The sequence below is a fragment of the Sus scrofa genome, chromosome 1 (assembly GCF_054392235.1).
Source record: "Sus scrofa isolate SSC_HxYL_T2T_F1_AM1 chromosome 1, Sscrofa_HxYL_maternal_Yorkshire_Landrace_v2.0, whole genome shotgun sequence".
NCBI lineage: Eukaryota > Metazoa > Chordata > Mammalia > Artiodactyla > Suidae > Sus > Sus scrofa.
Genome location: NC_139383.1, coordinates 29,696,149 through 29,717,394, shown reverse-complemented (window position 1 = coordinate 29,717,394; position 21,246 = coordinate 29,696,149). Strand labels below are relative to the sequence as shown.

The 21,246-nt window shown below is 40.1% G+C and overlaps 1 protein-coding gene across 2 annotated transcripts in view; it reads right to left on the bottom strand.

The window, feature by feature from the left end:
• The window catches only part of SGK1 (serum/glucocorticoid regulated kinase 1), a 128,257-nt gene that overhangs the window by 54,401 nt on the left and 52,610 nt on the right, over positions 1–21,246 (bottom strand). The window contains exon 2 of one of the 2 annotated variants that reach the window (XM_021078492.2): positions 18,550–18,765. In XM_021078492.2, the coding sequence (XP_020934151.1) occupies positions 18,550–18,765 (216 nt within the window). Of the gene's footprint in view, positions 1–11,909; positions 14,183–18,549; positions 18,766–21,246 lie in introns of those variants that run through there. The other variant, XM_005652668.4, reaches the window with a different exon arrangement.

Here is a 21,246-nt window from a genome sequence, read left to right as displayed (position 1 = left end):
CTAGGGATTTGAAAAGCAAAAGAACAAAAAAAGATTCTTAAAAAGATTCTCAAGTCTTCCAAATAAAAAATACTTAAACGTGTCATTATTGATATATTTCCCTGTTTGGTATTTGGCTTCTGGTATAGGAAATGTAGAATCAATAACAATGGATCACAGTATGAGAATGATAAAGAATACATGGCATCTTTTGGGTTGTGGGATGGAAATCCTGTGAAATTAGATTGTTATGATCATTATACAACTACAGAGGTGATAAATTCATTTGAGTAATAAAAAAAAAGCAAACTACTTCTTCAAAAAAAAGATACATGGCATCTTTAGTATACTAATGATTAAGTTTTATTTCTGAATCGTCTGAATGGAGGCACATTAAAAGTAAATTACAAAAGTGTCATTGGGGAAATTCATTATAGCCAAGTTATGGCCTTGTTATTTTTCATTCTATGTACAGTAATGAAAGTATTACCATTGAAGAAATTAAATTGCTTGTGGTTTTCTAATCTATATTATTCATTAACCCTGCACAAAGAAATCCTTTGGCTTATTCGCAGAAAGCATAAGATGCTGCTCATCAATATGTAGATAATTATTATTTATGTTGAAAAACACTGTTGTCTTTTTTTCTTCATGGGTGAAAAAAAATTGTTTTGGTGAGATTAAAGTTTAAAATAATAAAATTGAGTGAGAAAACTAAACAACAATAAAAAAAAAAACCTCTAGGAGTTGTAGTTTTACTTATGTTTTAGGCCCTAGTAGTTTAGTCTTCCAGGCAGACTCATATCTCCTAGAATTAAAGATAAAGACATACCCGCTTGAGATGATCTTGAGATTATACAGAGAATCTGAACTTCCAGAGGGAGCTGCAATTTTTTTCTTTTTTTTTTTTTTTTTTTGGTCTTTTTAGGGCCGCACTCACGGCGTATGGAAGTTCCAGGCTAGAGGTCAAATTAGAGCTGCAGCTGCTGGCCTACACCACAGCCACAGCCACACAGGATCTGAACCATGTCTGCAGCCTACACCACAGTTCACAGCAGTGCTGGATCCTTAACCCACTAAGGGAGGCCAGGGATCGAATCCGCATCCTCATGGATACTAGTTGGATGTGTTTCTGCTGCGCCACAATGGGAACTCCCTGCAATTTTTTTCAACAAGAAAAAAATGTCAGTGGAATTATTTTTCGGAGAGAACATTCCAGGACAGAGTGTGGATTGAGCAAATCGTCTATGTTTTTGTCCATGGTACGTATTTAGGGGAGATCTAACCTTAAGAGTTGGGGGTGGGAATACTAAAAGATTTGCAACAGAGAAAGGCAAAATCGAAGATCTTTCCTCCAGTTTTCCCACTGGTTTTGTTCAAGAGATTTGGAAATGAGACTAGAAATAGGTGGCCAAAATCCCTTGAGCAGTAAAAGCTCACTTGTTTTACTAAAGTTACACTGATGCAAGCTCATTCAATAAGGTACTTGCTTTGCAACCTCCACTTCCTCTTTCAATTCTCTTTTTGCCAAACAAAGACACAAGACACAGGCTTGTGATTAATATGTGTAGTACATCCTACGGACACACAGTATGAGGTGAAGAGAAGTAGGAGATGGAGCACATGACACATGATTCAGAATCACCATGGGCTTCTCACGGTGTGGACCTGTTTGGTTTCTTTTAGGCTTGGGGAACTTGGGAGGGGTTGGGGATGGAAGCAGAGAGACATATAGTCATTGTCTATATATTCTCTCCTTGAAACTGTACAGCAACCCTGTTCAGTTTGTGCTAGTGTCCATTTTATAGATGGAGACACTTGGTTACAGTTGGTAAGTGTGAGTGCTGGGCTCTGAACTGAGTTCCAACGCCAAAAACCATGCTTGATATCTACATGGGCCAGCAATCATTTCTTTTTCATCGGTCCCTATCAAGTAGTATGCCCAGAGATGTGATGGGCTGACCAGAGTGCTCAGGGGGTCTTGTTCTTCCTGTCCCTTCTCTACCCCAGCCTTTCAACACCCACCCTCAGTCCCTATGCCCCAGCCTCCACAATATAGTCACGACAGGGAAAATCGTTAACTGTTTCGAGAAGATTTTTGTATGGTAGAGTTGATGGAGGGGAAGGAAGTAGTATGTTCCAGAGCAGAGGGGAAAATCCCTCTTTTGATCAGACATCCTGTGTGGCTACTGAGAAGCCTGGATTTCCCCACAGTGAGGTTAGGGTGACATGCTGCTGTTGGTCATGTGACCTCAATTCAAAGTCACATCTGCTGTGGCCTTTTGTAAAATTTACCTATCTATGGCCCACACAAAGCCACAAACACGGAACCTGAAAATGGCATTCACCCCTGAGAGGCTCCATAAAAAGAAATAGCACTTTTTTTTTTTTTAAATTAATTAAGTGTATGCCACCAGGAGGAAATGACCCCGACTAGCTTAAATTTGCACATCCTCCCAGTACTGAAAGGTTAATTTCGGTGGCCGAGGTTAATAATACCACGGTTATTTGTATTTGCATCCGAATATAACTTGACTGATTGAGAAAACAGGTGCTGGATGGATGCACCATCCACGGGACTCATGAGTCATGTCGATGATTTACAAGCTGTCCTTCCCGTGAAAATGAAAGCCAGGGCCAACTTTATGTCATCGAATTTATGCCATTCACTGAAATTATAGATAATTCCAGCCTGTGCCTTCGTGAAACAGTCTATGCCATTTCTGCTTCAAACATCTTTTGTACTTGGTATTTCTGACTTGTCTAAATAAATATTATCATCCTTAGTAACCATTACCAATCCATTATGTGACTTCGTGAACATACATACAGCTTTTAGACTTAATCCATGAAATAAAGCCGTATGGCTCCTCCTCGCATCTTTGATAAATATCAAGTTCTCACAGCTGTTATGATTTCAATTATGAAGAAAATTGGAACTTTCACATTCTTCAGTGGTTACAAATCACCGAGGGGGGGAAAAAAACATTTCTTCAAACTCTGTTATTTTCTTCTCCTTGTGTGTATGGCAAACCATTGATCTGATTCGTGTAACCGATTAGAACATTGTGCTGAAAGACCAAGGCCCCTTGTTTAAGCCCAGAGAAGGTCAGTCAGATTAACCCTCAAAGTCTACTGAAAATTTGTCCACTCGTCTTCCCCGAGATGAGGCAAGAGGGTATGAACGGATCTGTACAAATCCAGTCTTTAATGCTAGGAACCACACGCAACGTGGGTACAAGGTCAGTGGTGTCATCTCCCATGCAAAGACTGATGACGCCCGTGCAGAGGCATTTTACAAACGTCTACTCTCCTTGGCCTTTGACAGCTTTTTGCTTACTCATGTACAATCAATCCCAAACAGAGAGACCTCCTTGACTGATCCACGTAGGCGCTGCCTCTGCAAGACGCAGCAAGAGTCCTCAAGTCAAACCCAAAATGGCGCAAAGCCTGTGACCACCCGTATCTCTTCTCTTTCTCCCGGTTCCCCTCTCCCCCCAGGGACCCTCCTCTTGGAAATGCCTTCGTTCTCCCACATCTTAATTTTACCTTTTCACTTCCGTCACTATTAAACAAGGACAAGCTTGGCAAAGGACCAAGTTTGTTTACAGTTTCCGATTCCTTTTTTTTATTCCCCCCCCCACCGCCATTTTACTAGGGAGGGAAGTTTTAGTAATTTGGTTAATGTTACCCCTTTCCAAATCTGGAGTCTGTGTTTTTCTTTGCAAAACAAGAATCCAGCTTATTGTATTAAGTCTCAAGCATATTTATTCGCAACAGGGTCAGAGCCATAAACCTTAATCCAAAGCCATAAATCTTCAGTGGAAGAATTTCTGGAATTTGACTCTCTCTTTCCATTCTTTATGCCGAATGATAACACTGTTGTGATGGAAACATTTCAATAGATCTTTGTTTCCTGAGGATACTTATAAATTATTTTAAATGCCTTGTGAAAAGCCTTAAGGATCTGAACCCTTTGTAGCCCAGTTCAGCTTCACTTTCCTTGCTCCAAATTTACAAAGTCACTTCAGTTCTCCAGGCCTTTGGTTATTTGTCTCATCTGCCTGAGTTTCTCTTCCCCACCTTTCCCTGCCTCACCAATTTACTCATCCTTCACTTTTTTTTTTTTTTTTGAAGTATAGCTGATCTACAATTTGTGTTAGCTTCAGGTGTACAGAAAAGTGATTCTGTTTATATGTATGCATTCTTTTTCAGATTCTTCTCCATTATAGGTTATGATAAGGTATTGAATACAGTTCCTTGTGCTGTACAATAGGTTTTTGGTATTGTTTTTGTTTTGGGCCTCAACCATGGCAGGTTGTGGTGCCAGGACAGAACTTGTTTCACAGCAGCGACCCGAGCCATAGCAGTGACAATGCAGGATCCTTAACCCACTAGGCCACCAGGAAACTCCTGTTTATTTTAAATATAGTAGTGTATATCTGTTAATCACAAATTCCTAATTTAGCCCTCCCCCTACCCTTTCCTTTTTGGTAGCCATAAGTATAAGTTTGTTTTCTATGTCTGTGAGTCTATTTTTGTTTTGTAAATAAGTTCATTTGTGTCTTTTTTTTTTAGCTTTCACATATAAGTGATGTCATATATTTGTCTTTCTCTGTCTGATTTCACTTAGTATGATAGGTCCATCCATGTTGCTGTAAATGGCATTATTTCATTCTTTTTATAGCTGAATAATATTCTGTTGCATATATAATTCATTGCTACAGCTCCGATTCGACCCCTAGCCTGGGAATCTCCATATGCAGAACAGCCCAAGAAATGGCAAAAAAAAAAAAAAAAAAAAAAAGCCAAAAAGAAAAAAAAATAATAAATGTGAGTTAAGAGAACAAAGCAAAGCTGTGTTGTGGGCTGGGAGAGGATTCCACATTCTGGTGTCCCTCGGGGCATTTTGCATAGGTGGTTACTACCTGAAAGGTCTGCCTTCATGCTGATATCAGATTGTTTTAAAAATAATTCAGTGCTGCTGATACTGCCGTGCTCAACCAAGAAGAGAACTGTAATGGTCTCTCTTGTAATTTCTCTCTTTTCTTTTCTTCTCTTTTCTTGGGCATGACCAAATTGATGTATTTAGTATTTTCTAATCTACACAGGTTTATAACCCCTGCTCTTGTGTTGAGAGCCACCTGTCAGCTCCTTATCGAACCCAGCTAGAGGTGCTGAATTCTTGCATTTTCCCTCAAGGAAGAAATTTAGGTGACTCTTTCAAGGAAAGGCCATTTTAAAATCAGCTCAGAAGTGGAATTCCCTTGTGGTGTGGTTGGCTAAGGATCTGGAGTGGTCATGGCAGCAGCTTGGGTCACTTCTGTGGCACAGGTTTGATTCCTGGCCTGGGAACTTCCACATGCCATGGGCATAGCCCAAAAAAAAAAAAAAAAAAAAAAAAAAAAATCAGCTCAGAAGTAAAACCACCTACCAGCACAAAAGTGAATTGAGTATAGAGTTGTATATTTATAGTTATCAAGGCTGATGGACATTGGAAAAGTACACTAAAATTATAGATAGCAAGCTATAATGTTTGGCTTGACCTCAAAGGGATTTTTAACGTTCTTATACCAAAGTCTGTTACCCAAGGTCGATAAGAAAAGTTTAATCTTCCTATGGAGTACAGCTGAGTCACTTACATAATATCGGTGTACTCCTAGGCTGTGATGATTCTCTAAAAAGATGAAGTCATCCACTTTGAGCTTTGCTAGAATCTTGCCTAGAAATAGATTGACTTATTTATTAGCTCACAAAGACAAGCGAAAATAGAAGGACTTATTTATCATGAACACCATGGGCAAATGTGTGTCTTGGCACATTCAGGTGTTTATCCAAGTCTCTCTGTGTAAGCAGAATGAACGAGAAGCAATTTCTTTGTGTGAATAGGAAATATCAAGGCGATATTAATCATTTTTCCTTCCTTTTGCTTTAGAAGGTTTATAAGAGTCTTCTTAGGGCCCTAAAGGTAAAGTTTACAGTGAAGTTATGCTGTTTTAAGAAGTTATCATTAGGAGTTCCCATGTGGTTCAGTGGGTTAAGGACTCCATATAGCCTCTGTGAGGATGCAGGTTTGATCCCTGGCCTTGTTCAGTAGGTTAAGGATCTTGTGTTGTCATAGGGTGCAACAAAAATCCAAGACGAAAATGTGGCTCAGATCCAGTGTTGCTGTGCCTGTGGCGTTGGCCTTAGTTGCAGCTCCAATTTGATCCCTACCCGGGGAACTTCCATATGCTGCAAATATGGATATAAAAAGAAAAAACAAAACAAAACAAAATAAGTTATTAAATATTTCTCAAAATGCTTCACATTTTTGTTTAACTTTGTGTGTGTGTGTGTGTGTGTGATTTTAGGGCTGAACCTGGGGGATATAGATGATCCCAGGCTAGGGGTCAAATTGGAGCTGCAGCTACCAGCCTATGCCACAGCCACAGCAATGCCAGATCTGAGCCAGGTCTGTGTCCTACACCACAGCACTCTGCAATGCCAGATCTTTTAACCCACTGAGTGAGGCCAGCGATCAAACCTGCATCCTCATGGATACTAGTCAGATTCTTAACCCACTGAGCCATAGCAGGAAGGCTTCCCTCTCCCCACTCCCCACTTTTGGCTGTTCCCAGTGACATATGGAAGTTCCCAGACTAGGGATCGAATCAGAGCCACAGTTTCGACCTATGCCACAGTTGTGGCAACGCCCAGTCCTTAACACTGTATGCCATAGCAGGAACTCCTAACTTGTTTTTTACAGAGTAGTTTACACCACAGGGATGCTGCTCGATAGGTTAAATTCTATCTTTTCCATAAGCAATCCAAGGGGGAAAATATAGTTGTAAACGTTGAGGGAAAAAAAGAGAAATAATGACAAAAAAATTAAGTAGCATACATTAAACTTTGCTTTACCCCTTAAATTCTGTTCTTGCTGGTAGATTTTTAGTAGTTTGTAAAAAGGGTTCTTTTAAAAATTTTAAAGTCTCAAAACTACTAAGAAAGGATATTATTATAGTGGAAAATAGCCATATGGTTTCTGGGAAAGACTATACTAAAAGCAATAAGTTTAATTAGAAGCAGGATAGATTTGGTTACATACACGAGCCAACAAAATATGCTCCAATCCAAGGGTAAGTGTAACCACTGGCTGAAGATTTCCAGAAGAGGACAGGGAATAACTTTCCGGGAATATTTTATGTCCTCAAGAGCCTGGATGGATTCCCTTATCCCTTTCCAGGCTCCCCTCCTGGGAATCAGGCATACTGGTGGGATGTAACTCCTAAGAGAGCTTAGGTAATCAAAATGAAGTGAGCTATGAATGCAGGCATAAACTTGTTTTATTCCAAAGTCTGACTCTCAAATTTAATTCTTGTGACTTGAATCACGTGCTTAAATACAGCAGAAGCGGGCGCCAGGTTGTGGATAAAGCAATCCTTTGGTCAGCGCCTAGAAGGGAAAGCTGGTGACCTGGAAGCCACGCTGCCGCCTCCTGTGCCCCGATCCTGGCAGAGTTACTCTCTGATTCTCAGCCCTCACCTCTGGAAGAGAAGCTCAGCACTGAGATGGGTGGAGGTGGCCTCCTGGCTCTAAGAGCGCTGGAAACATGGGCTGGAAACACAGAAATATGCCTGGGCGAGGAGGAGCCAGCATCCTGGTTATCAAGCTGTCTGGCCAGATGCAAAAGTGCACGTGGCAGACAGAAAGCCATAATCACTCAGGACCTGGCATCCCCTCACACGTAATCCTTCCCTTGGCAACAGGCCCTTGCTCTCTACCTTTTTGGGTGGGAGAAAGTATGCTTATTTTAGCTTGAAGCTAATAGTTCAAAAAGCAGACCAGCTGCATTTTTTGTGGCTATAATAACCAAGATGAGTTCCCATTGTGGCTCAGCGGGTTAAGAACCTGGCTAGTATCCATGAGGATGAGGGTTCGATCTCTGGCCTCACTCAGTGTGTTAAAGGGTCTGGCATTGCTGCAAGCTGTGACACAGGTCGCTTATGAGGCTTGGATCTGGCATTGCTGTGGCTGTGGCATAGGCCAGCAGCTGCAGCACCAGTTTGACCCCTAGCCTGGGTACTTCCATGTGCCATGGATATGCCCCTAAAAAGACAAAAACAAACAAACAAAAACCCCCAAGACTTAGGTTGGGAAAAAAATCTGCCACAGATTCACACAAACAAAGTCAAGGAGTTCCCTGGTGGCTTAGTGGTTAAGGATCTGCCATTGTCTACACACAAGAAAAAGTTGAAAGAAAATGTGAACCTACCTAGAAATAATTCCATTTAAATTGACAAAAATAAATGGAAAATTACAAGAGATAATGAGGAAATGATAGAACAGTACAGTTCCCATAAAGAACTATAAGTAATAAATTAAAAAAGAAACATTCCTTAATTTTTTTGGAATTCATATCATAGAATTCATATCAAAGAAATTCATATCATATCACTAAAGTATCATTTCACTAAATGAACAAAAATGAAAACATGCCACTAACTTCAAGGGATAAAGGGCTAGTGGAGTAAGGTTTATTCATATAATGCTTGTGACATTCTTATTGATTTGACTCCTAAATTGGTCTTGAAAGTATTTTGACAAGAACCATAATTATCTTTAAACTACTCCATTACTGGGAATGTATACTAAAGTTCAACTCATTCTAAGGTTATTCAAATGGAGGAGGAAAATTGTTTGCAGTCTTAAATTGAGAAAAAAAATAAAACGAAAGGGCTAAAAATAGGTCTATGGTTACATTAAATGATATCAATTTGATGCAATGTTAACCATAATAATTCGTAAATTTGTTACAACATACAAAATGTTTCCAAAAAGGCAGCTTCACTGTCATATATATACTATGACAAAAATCATGGACAAATATCAGAACACGGGTAAAAACTAAAAGGGAACACACACAAAAATAAAAACAGTTGGCAGGTAAAGAAAATGGAATTATTTTAAGTCTCAATAATGCTGTTATGATAAATCTTGCACAATTTTTGAAAATCATGGGGAAAAGTCAGTAAGGAGATAGATTTGTAATAAAGGCATATAAACTCTAAAAATGGAAATTTCACCTAACCAGTAGCTCTCAGCAAGAGCTACAAGATAACAAAGCAATCTTTCCTGATTCTTAGCCAAATAGAAACGCTTGAATTGTAAGGTAGTTAGGACACTTTTTTTTTTTTTTTTTCTTTTTTAGGGCCACATTCATGACATATGGAGGTTCCCAGGCCAGGGGTTGAATCAGAGCTGTAGCTGCCGGCCTGCACCACAGCCACAGCAATGCCAGATCCAAGCCGCCTGAGTGACCTACGCTGTAGCTTGTGGCAATGCTGGATCCTTGATGCACTGAATGAGGCCAGGAAGTGAACCTACATCCTCATAAGTACTAGTTGGGTTTTTAATCTGCTGAGCCACAACGGGAATTCCTTTGTTCTAAATAACTGTAGAACAAAGGAAAAAATATTGAAATTTTTCAAGAGAAACAAGTCGAGTTTCCTCTATTTTATATACCCTTGCCTAAAATACATTTTTTTTTTTTTTTTTTTTGTCTTTTTGCCTTTTCTAGGGCTGCTTCCCACGGCACATGGGGGTTCCCAGGCCAGGGGTCCAATCGGAACTGTAGCCACCAGCCTACACCAGAGCCACAGCAATGCGGGATCCGAGCCGCGTCTGCAACCTACACCACAGCTCATGGCAACACCGGATCCTTAACCCACTGAGCAAGGCCAGGGATCAAACCTGCAACCTCATGGTTCCTAGTCGGATTTGTTAACCACTGAGCCATGATGGGAACTCCTACTTTTTTTTTTTTTTAATGCTGCCTTTCTCAGGAAAATATTTCCAAGTTCTTTTAGGGATACAACTATTTTTTCCCAATTCTACCTCAATCTTAGGATAACAATAATCAGACAAATATTGGCAATAGTGATTAAGGGGATGTTCATTCTCCTAAGTGGGCCACTAAATAAGTTATTTTTAATGTTTCCCAACACGTATTTTCCAGGTAGTATTCTTTGTGGCTGTTGTCATTACTACTGCTATAATTAGGAAAGCTTGTAGTTGCGATGAGAGTTTTGCTTAAGACTAATTTACTTGCTTTATTACCTTTAAGTGTATTTGCCAACTAATAATATTTCAAATGCTGTTTATAGGGCTGTTTTTTTTTGTGTTAAGTTTCCACAAGTGCTTTCTCATTTGATCCCCATCCTCTCATCGGCTGGAAGAGGTAGGTGGTGCTGTTTTATTCTTCTGGGTTTGGGAGTCAGCCTGCAAAGATCAAATCTGGTGGATGGTCATGTGACCTGCCAGTGGCAGAGCTGGATGTGGAACCCAGGTTTTTCTGGTTCTGGAGAGAATGTCATCCACTCTGTCGCATTCTAAGTATACTAAGCAAAAGAAAAGGGCATTTTCTTGTCCCTCCATTAGTGCTCCAATCTTTTATGTGATCAATGCCTTCTCAAAGATTACATGGCTTCAGATTTGGAGAAGAACAAGGACGACTGTGGCTGATAAGCTTAGACGTCACCAGGCATCCCCCAGAGACCGTGAAACATCACGCCAAGAACTGAAAACTGGGAAGGGGGGGAGGGCAATTTGAAGCACTATTATTTTATTCCCTATAAGCCTTTCCCCAAACCCATTTTGTACTATGTATTGAAGGAAACCAGAAACCTATAAAGCCATCTGGATGACTTAAGTCTGTCTTTTGTAGCCTTTTCTTAAGAAAGCCCAGAAAAACTCAAGACAAGGGGAAAGTCAATATGGAAACTATTGTTCAGCTGACCATTTTACTAGCAAGCTTCCTGGGCTTCTGAGGAACAGCTCAAGAATTCTGAGATGAAATAGAAAGGTACCTTTGTGCTCTTCCTTGAGCAGCGGGAGCCTAACTGATGGAGGGAAGGCATCTGAAACGCTGAACAAGCCCTCCCAGAACTGTGTCAAGTCGGCTTCATTAAAAGTGTCTTCTCTTATTGTCTGTGGTGATTTGCCGAGGAGGAGGAAGAGGCAGTGACCTTACATTTAATCATGTCACAGGCTCAATGTTAATTCTTGGGTTACGAATGTAGTTAATTTCTTCAAGTTGGTGGCGCTTTCCAGGGGACTGACTCCACCAGGTCTGAAAATCAGCACGTGGTGCCCTGGCTTCAGTTGTTGGTCGCTGACTAAGCACCTTTCGAGCTGTCTTCAGCTGAAAGACAGAGGAGGCTGAAGAAACCCTCATGCAGCCAAATCTATCCCATGTGAGAGGGCAAAGTTAATGAGACTCAGGCAGCGTGCAGAGCCTCTGGAACGTACTTGATTTATAGCCAGCAGGGACTGCAGAGCTTTCGAAGTCTCTCCTTTCCATGTCAAAAAAAAAAAAGAAAAAAGAAAAAAAAAATTGCATGCACAAAATTTCCATTTTAGCTAATAAAGGCAAAAAGGGAAATAAAAAGGCGCATTAATTTTTAGCAGGTAGGCAAGGCCCAGGGAGAAGAGGAAAATGAACGTGCTAGATTAAAAACTGCGGGAAGCTTAGAGAATGAGTGGACATGCATATAAACAAACACACACCAGGCAGGGCAGAATGATTGACAGGCAGTAGGATAAGGAGGGCTCTGTGGGAGCACAAATACTGTTGTGTTTCCATTTCCCTCCAGGTGCCTTTCTTTGTAGTGCAGTGATGGGATATGGTCTCGTGCTGTGAAACCGTCTTTGTGAAGATGCTTGACTTTCAACCAATACCACTGAGCCATAACTTTGCTTTTTTGGATTGTTGCTGTCGTTGTTGGTTTTTTGTTTTTAATTTTATCTACGCAATGTCACTTTCTACAGTAAGTTTCCTGGTGGGCGTGGTATTTTCACCAAACCCAAGGTATTTTTTCCCAGGCCCAATATGAATATGGTCTTGAAAAATTCAACTAATATAGACAAAGCTGAAGTCCTTGACTACTCACCCCCATCTCATCATCTCTCCACTGGAATCCCTGGAAAACTGTAATCACCATTTCAGTTTGATATATATACTTCCTGATCTTTTCATTTGCATTTACGCAGACACACACGTACACTCATAAGATACATACACAGGCACAGACATGAGAAGAGAAAGACATGAAAAGAGAAATACCAAGTTTAAAAAAATTATAATGATGTTATATACATATTCATCTTCCATTTGCTTTTCTAACTTTAAATACCTTGAGTTAAATCAGCACACACAGCGCCCCCTGCCCCCTTTTTTGGCCATGACCATGGCATATGGAAGTTCCCAGGCCAGGGATTGAACCCATGCTACAGCAGTGACAACACCAGATCCTTAACCCACTAGGCTATCAGGGAACTCCAGAGCTCTTTCTTTTTTTTTTCCCCTGCCCTTGCAGCATATCAAAGTTTTCGGGCCAGGGATTGTATCTAAACCACAGCTGTGACCTACGCCAAAGCTGTAGCAACACTGGATCCATAACCTGCTGCCTCACAATGGGAACTTGAGCTCATTCTTTTCAACTGCTGCAGAGTATTCCATAGCATGATTAATCCATAGTTAATAATTCCTTACCAGTTTATAATTTTGTTATCCACTAATGTTTCCATTTTTTAAAAACCATCTCCATACTTCATTGGATATCATTGTGCCTGTCCCCACTATCAACACAAGCAAGTATGTTTCTAGGTAAAGACAGAGATTTGCTAAGTTAAAAGGCATGAGATTAAAAAAAATTTTTTTAAGGCCACACCTGCGGCATATGGAAGTTCCCAGGATAGGGGCTGAATCAGAGTTGTGGCTGCGAGCCTACGTCAGATCCTTAACCCACTGAGCAAGGCCAGGGATTGAACCTGCTTCCTCACGGACACTACATCAGGTTCTTAACCTGCTGAGCCACAATGAGAACTCTTTAAAATTTCTAGTAGAGGAGTATTGCCAAAAAATCCTTCTGTTTTGGCCTGTTCTTTTACCTACATGACATTATCAGTCTTTTCAATCTTTGACAATCAGATGGATTAAAAACAAATGGAATTTTGCTGTTTCAATTTGCATTTCCCTGGTGGTACTGTAAGTACTTAAAATAGCTTTTACTTTTTTTTTTTAAATTTCCTCTTTAAGCCCAGAGTTATAGAAAGAGTGCTTGTGAAGTCCAGGTGGGTGGATTGGCTGAGGGTGACAGATTGGCTCTTGCATTGTTTTTAGTTTCTAATTTTATCAAATTGTAATTAGCTAGTATGACCTCTGTAATTTCTGCTTTTTGGAATGTGATGAGATATGATTCATGATCTAATTCTTGGTCAGTTTTTATAACTAACTGTTCCATGTATGCTTAAAGTATATTCTTTGTTGATTAGATACAAATCTCAGCATAAATCAGATTTGATTAATTGTTTTATGAAAAGCCTTTATCCTTACATATTATCAGTCCTCCTGAACTGGCAATTCCTAGGAGAAGTATGACAAAAATGTTTTCCTTGACATAAATTTTCGATTTTTTTGATATTTCTATTATTTGTTTTAAATATTTCCATGTTATGTTTTTCAGTGAATACAGGTTGGTGAATGTTTTATCTTCTTAGTAGCTATCTTTCATCAATGGGAAGTATTCCTCTTTGTTCCTTTCAATTTTTTTGGTCTTACATTGTATTTTTTCTGACATTTATATTATTAACAATGCTTTCCTTCTATTAGGCCTTGCCTGGAACATTTTCTAACTTACTGGCTCCTTTTGAATACATAAACTTGCAGTGTCCACATCTGTCATATCTGTTCTTTGATGTGATCATCATGGACTGTAGTTTTCTCACCAACCTCATAATCCTACTTGCCTTCTGTTTCTCAGGGGTTCTTAATTATTCTTTATCCATACAGTGGCATAACTTTTTCTAGCACCACTATAAATTAAAATGAGTGTGTGTGTGTGTGTGTGTGTGTGTGTGTGTGTGGCACATCAGATTAAGAACCTGACTAGTATCCATAAGGATGCCAGTTTGATCCCTGGCTTTGCTCAGTGGGTTAAGGATTGGTGTATGTCGCAGATGCACCTCGGATCTTGGGTTGCTGTGACTGTGGTGTCGGCTGCCAGTTGCAGCTCTGATTTGACCCCTCTTCTGGGAACGTCCATATGCCTCAGTTGTGCCCTCCCCCCCCCCAAAAAAAAAGAAGAAGAAAAAAATGTGTGTGTTTTCTGTTATTTAAGGCAAGAAAAGATGACCTTAAATGTTCAGGTTGCCATCTTGATCCAACCGCATGCTTTTCTCACATTCCCCACTCCCCCTTCAAAACACTCTTTTCCTTTCCTTCCAGCCGGGTTGATCAGGATATTGAAGGTGCTGTGAGAAATCTGCTGCAGAAGAGTTTATAAATATATTTAGTCAGCCTGCAGCCGTGGAAAAATTACTTTGGTTTCCATCTCTTCATGGCCTAAAAGTTGACTTCAACTGGAGTTTCACTGGCATGCATTATTTGGTAACAGCTGACACAGGTCTAAGTTATCCTCTTCCCATCTCAGTCCCAGAAAGGTCTGTTTAATAAACAGCCTATTTAGACAGCATGACCAATAACATCACAAAATTGCTGTTCTTCTGGGTGACTTATTGGCAATGCGTGTATCCCAGTTTCTTCCATGGGAGAAACATGTCTAAAGGCTACTAATTAGACAATTGGCAAGGCCTGGCACAAACAAACTGTGATATAACCCTTAGCGATTTTTTGGCCATTAAAGGCATTTAGAATGTACTATTTTTGAAATCAGAATTAAAAAAAAAAAAACAGTTAATCATAAAGGACTTGTTCTTTGCTTTCCTATTTTGTTTAAAACATTCTCACCTCATTTTCTACGCTGTATCTTTATATATCAAATGCAGTTTATTTTCATTTATAGGTCATCAAATTCTAACCACAGGATTTCAGACTAAAAACGGCTTTTGAGTTAATTAGGTTAGGCCCATCATATGATGTTTGAGAGCTTTTGGACATGCTCAAGTTCATATATTGACCTTGGGGCAGAGCTGGTACCAGAATGTGGGGTGCCTGACTCCATAAATTTATATTTACATAGTTTTTTTTAAAAAATTCCATCTCATCAGCAAAGTACCAAAAAACTTCTAGAAATAAACTCAAAGGCAAGCATGAATAATCTCAATTTTCATAGGCAGGGACATAGGCAAGAAGGATGAATTAATGACTTGCTTAAAATAATCCACATCAGGAGTTGCCAGGGGAAAACATGAGGTCTTTACTACTGGGCCTCTGCATCTAACAGGCTTTCCATCTCCTCAGCACACAACTCCATTTCCTGAAAGGACAGACATGCCTTCTCAAAGAACTATTTCATGGTTTAGTCCCTAAAGGAAAACAAAATATAGATTATTATTATTATTTTTTTGTCTTTTTAGGGCCACCACCTGCAGCATATGGAAATTCCCAGGCTAGGGGTCAAATGGGAGCTGCAGCTGCCACAGCCACAGCAACTCTGGATTGGAACTGCATCTATGACCTAGGCTGCAGCTGTGGCAACACTGGACGCTTAACCCCCTGAGCAAGGGCAAGGATTAAACCTGCATCTTCACAGATGCCATGTTGGGTTCTTAGCCCACTGAGCCACAGCGGGAACTCCTAGATTAATTTTTAAATTGTTAAAATGTAAGTGTCTTCTCAGTTGGTGGCTACCTTAGGAAAAAAGCCAGCAAAGTCGGAACCAGGTACTCCATTGTGAATTGGAGATGGAGTCACCTATAGTCTTAGATAAAGTAAAAAGAGGAATCACAATGTTGCTTTAAGTTCCTTCCCTTCCCATCATGGCTCAGTGGGTTACAACCCAACGAGTATCCATGAGGGTTCCATCCCTGGCCTCGCTCAGTGGGTTAAGGATCCGGTGTTTCCATGAGCTGTGGGTAATAGGTCACAGATGAGGCGTGGATCTGGCTGTGCTGGGGCTGTGGCTGTGGCGGGCAGCTGCAGCTCTGATCTGACCCCTAGCCTGTGAATTTCCATAAGCTTCTGCAGATGTGGTCCTAAAAAGCAAAAAAAAAAAGTTCCATCCAACTCTTTGTTTCTTGTTTCCATTTGTTCATTAATCTAGCCTCCTCCTAAGAGCTGGGCATACAGGAGGCCCTCCGGGGAACATCTAGGACCAGGCACTGGTGCCCTGGATAGATTTTCAGAGCGCTCTCTCTACCTCTGAGTCATGAATAGTTCTGCAGACTCTAAGGAGCTGGCAAACTCTTTTAGACTCTGAGAGTCCAAGAGTCTACAAATGATGGCTAGTGGACCAACCATGTGCGTCCGTAAATAAAAGTTTTATTCGGACACAGTCAGGCGCCTTCATTTCTATGTTATCTTTGGCTGCCTTCCCTCCAAGGACAGAGCTGAACAGAAGTGACAGAGACTGTATGGCCTCGGAAGCCTAAAATAGTTGTTATCTGGCCCTTTACAGAAAAAATTTTTATTGCCTTTTATGACCAATGTGGGGTTAAGCCAATGTCTAGTTGAACAACAAATGCCCTGTGACAAATGTCCATAGCTCAGCAAACTTCTAACCTTGTCATGGAGATATAAAGCAGGATTACAGATTCACAGGCTTAGCTAATACAGAAATCAGCAAACATAAGCAATGGTGATTTATATTTGCACTTACAGTTTATGAAATATTTCATACGTATCTCATTTAATATTCTTAATAACCCAAGAAAGTAGGCCGGCAGTTACTACATTTTCATGAGGTAAATGTTTCTGAGACATTGCATAACCCAGGGTTAAAAGGAATTCAGATTCAGGTGTTTTTATCTTTCCTTGTAGCAGCAAAAATGATTCCTTATCTCTGGAAAATGCTTACTTAAAAAAAAAAGAAGGTGCAGTTATTAACATTTATCATCTTATGCTGGTTTGAAACATTATATTGGAAAAATCACTTGCAATTAATTGTACTTTGTAATAACATGTTCTGTCATTTTACTTTTTTAAAAAAAAGTTTTTTAGGGCTGCGCCTGTGGCCCATATAAGTTCCCAAACTAAGGGTGAAATTGGAGCTGCAGCAGCTAGCTACCACCATAGCCACAGCAATGCCACAGCAATGCCACATTCATCCATGAGGATGTGGGTTCAATCCCTGGCCCTGCTCAGTGGGTTAAGGATCTGGTGTTGCCTGTGAGCTATGGTGTAGGTAGCAGATGTGGCTTGAATCTGGCATTGCAGTGACGGTGGCGAAGCTGGCAACTGCAGCTCTGATTTGACCCCTAGCCTGAGAACTTCCATGGGCAGCAGATGAGGCTCTAAAAAGCCAAAAAAAAAAAAAAAAAAAGATGATAATAAAAATAATATAAACATTTAATCTAATGTTTTAAAAAGTCAAAATAAATGAATGAAAAATACAACCCTATATTTTTGAAATTTTAGAATCTGCAAGCTGAGTTAGTTATCTGGCTTTCCTGGGTTATTAAGATTCAAAAACAAAAAGCAAAACTCTTGGAATAGCAGAGAAAAATAAATTGGTAAAAATATGAGTAGATATGAAAAATTTGAGTATGCATGCAAAAAATAGTGAAAGCTTGATATGGTTCTTGGTTACGGGTTAAGTCATATTGAGCTAAATATTTCAATAGAGGCTACAAACTTGAAAGACTGTAATGATACATTTCTTGCATCATACAAGAATTGATCTCTGTGTGATCAGAGAACTGACAAAGAATTTCTAGTTGACTAAGGCATTGTTGTATTAGTCTTGGAATAGCATTAAAAATTAGGATAAGATACTGCATGATTTGAACTATATGGCATCTTGAAAAGGCAAAACCTATGGAGAATTAAAAAGACCAGTGGTTGCCTCATGGTTGGGGGGTGGAGAAGGATGAATAGGTGGAGCACAAGGGATTTTTAGGGCAGAGAAACAATGCTTCAAAGATGGATACGTGCCGTTATAAATCTGTCCCAACTGCAGAATACACAACATCTAGAGTGAATCCTCATGTAAACTATGGACTTAGAGTGATGATGTGTCAACGCAGGTCCATCAGCTTTAACAAATGTATGCCTCGGGGAGGAGGCTGTTGATAGTGGGGGAGACTAGGCAGGTGTGAGGGCAGGGATGATTGGGAACTCTCTCCGCCTTCCTCTCAATTGTGTTGTGAACTGAAACCTACTCTAAAAAGTAATATTTGAAGGAGTTCCTGTTGTGGCTCAGTGGTTAACGAATCTGACTAGGAACCATGAGGTTGCGGGTTCGATCCCTGTCCTTGCTCAGTGGGTTAAGGATCTGGCGTTGCCGTGACCTGTGGTGTAGGTTGCAGACGCGGTTCGGATCCTGTGTTGCTATGGCTCTGGCATAGGCCGGTGGCTACAGCTCCGATTGGACCCCTAGCCTGGGAACCTCCACATGCCACGGGAGCAGCCCAAGAAATGGCAAAAAGACAAGAAAAAAAAAAAAAAGTAAAATTTGTTTAAAAAATAATTAGTACAATACAATGAACTAACAAAGGCCACAAGTCTATATCCTTGGAAGTTTATAAATACACCCTTAAAAAAATGGGGGGAAGGTACATAACCATGGCATAAATGCAAGAAACACAGAGGCCTAGAATCCTTTCAGGAGAACAGATCCAGAGCAGACTTACTTCACACCCAGACTGCGTTTCCCATGAGCACGATTCCTTCTCCTGAGGGAGAACCCCTCTTTGGAAAGCATGGTCTCCCAGGCACGTCTGACACAAGGAGGGCTCGAAGTCCGGCTCCCCAGGCGGCATGTGCACCGCGGAGGGGCCCATGTACTTTAGGCTGGGGCTCGGATGCTTGTCCACACTGACCATGGGGCTCTTGATCCATCTTCGTACCTATAAAGTGCCAAAGAAAAGAAAAAGCAAATGCATTTTACCTCCTTTGGTGTTTCATGAGGTTTCGGTGGGAAATATGGTGGGATGGACACTCATGAAAGGAGGTTCACAATTTCTCCATCTCTCAAGTCTTAATGTAACCTGAATCAATCAGGGCTGGTCACTGACTTTCCAGGAGTGCTTCTTTTTTGACCAGTCATTTCATCTTGCTGAGTCTCTCTCCCCATCTGCAAAACTAGAGTAATAATAGTTCCTTCCAGGCTGTTGTGTGGATTCTGAAATATTTTTGAATGTCCAAGTGTTTTGCTTGGTACATAGTTTTGGAGCTTATTTTACTTCAACTCTTCTTCTCTCTCTCTCTCTCTCTCTTTTTTTTTTTTTTTTTTTTTTTAGGGCCAAACCTGTGGTTTATGGAAGTTCCCACACTAGGAGTTGAATCTGAACTGTAGCTGCCAGCCACAGCCACAGTCACAGCAATGCGGGATCTGAGCCACATCTGCGAACTACACCATAGCTCACAGCAATGCCAGATCCTTAACCACTGAACAAGGCCAGCGATCTAACTCACTTCCTCATGGACACTAGTCAGGTTCGTTACCCCTGAGCCACACTAGAAACTCAGATAGTATTTTACTGTATTTTATTTTTGGCTATGCCTGCAGAGAAGTTCCTGGGCCGGGGATTGAACCCCTGCCACAGCAATGACCTGAGCCAGAGGAGTGGCAATGCTGGATCCTTAACCTCTAGGCCACCAGGGAACTCCTGTAAAGATATTCTAATATTAAAAAAATAGCATTTGCAAAACATTCTCTAACATAAACCATACAAATGTTTTCTTAGATCAGTCTCCCAAAGCAATAGAAATAAAAACAAAAATAAACCAATGGGACCTAATCAAAAGTACAAGCTTTTGCACAGCAAAGGAAACCATTAAAAAGAAATGAAGAGACAACCTATGGAATGGGAGAAAATAGTTGCAAATGATACAACCAACAAGGACTTAATCTCCAAAATATACAAACAACTCATACAACTCAACAGCAAAAAAAAAAAACAAAACAAAAAAAAACCCCAAACACCCCAATTGAAAAAAGGGCAGAGGACCGAAACAGACATTTCTCCAAAGAAGACATATGGGTAACCAGCAGGAACATGAAAAAATGCTCGACATCACTAATTATTAGAGAAATGCAAATCAAAATTATAATAAGGTACCACCTCACACTGATCAGAATGGCCATCAATAATAAGTCTACCAATAACAAATGCTGGGGAGGATGTGGAGAAAAGGGAACCCTGCTACACTGTTGGGGGGAATGTAAACTGGTACAACTACTATGGAAAACAGTATGAACATTCTTTAGAAAACTAAATATAAAACTACCATATGATCCAGCAATCCCACTCCCGGGCTTATATCCAGACAAAACTACAATTCAAAAAGATACATGCACCTCTATGTTCATAGCAGCTCTATTCACAATAGCCAAAACATGGAAACAAACTAAACGCCCATCAACAGATGAATGGATTAGGAAGATGTGGTACATATGCACAATGGAATACTTCTTAGCCATTAAAAAGAACGAAATAATGCCATTTGCAGCTATGTGGATGTAACTAGAAATTCTCATACTAAAGGAAGAAAGTCAGAAAGAGAAAGACAATTATCATATGGTATCATTTATATGTAGAATCTAAAATATGGCACAAATGAACCTATCTACAGAACGGAAACAGACTCACAGACATGGAGAGCAGACTTGTGGTTCCCAAGGGTGGGGGGAGGAAGTGGGATGGACCGGGAGTTTGGGGTTAGTAGATGCAAACTATTACGTATAGAATGGATAGTCAATGGGGTCCTGCTGTATAGCACAGGGAACTATATCCAATCACTTGTGATAGAACATGATGGAGAATAACATGAGAAAAAGAACATATATATACGTATGACTGGGTCACTTTGCTGTAGAGCAGAAATTGAGAGAATATTGTAAATCAACTACATTTTAGTAACAATTTTTTAAAAAGAATGACATTTATATAGCACCTTAAATATAAAAGGCACTGTTCTAAGTGTTTAACATGCATTGTTTTGTTTAGTCCTCAGAATAGTCTCACAAGATAGGTACTAATCCCATTTTGCAGATAAGAAAACAGAGGCACAGAGAAATGAAGCAAATATCCCCAAGATGCAAAGACAGGACCCAGGCACGCTGAATCCAGTTTTAACAAGTGTTTGAATGTTATGAGACTTGTTATCGAATGCTTGAAATTCATCCTTATTCAATATGTCTTTTCCATGCTCTTTGAAACTTCTGAGGATTCTTTTCACAGTTAATCAATTGGTGAAATCAGCATATACTAAAATGATGAAAAAATAAAATCACAGTACTGAATTTTAGTCCATAATGCTGACAATTAGATTTAAAAAAAAAATCATTTGAGAATAAACTAAAATTGCAATAGCATAGGAATGTT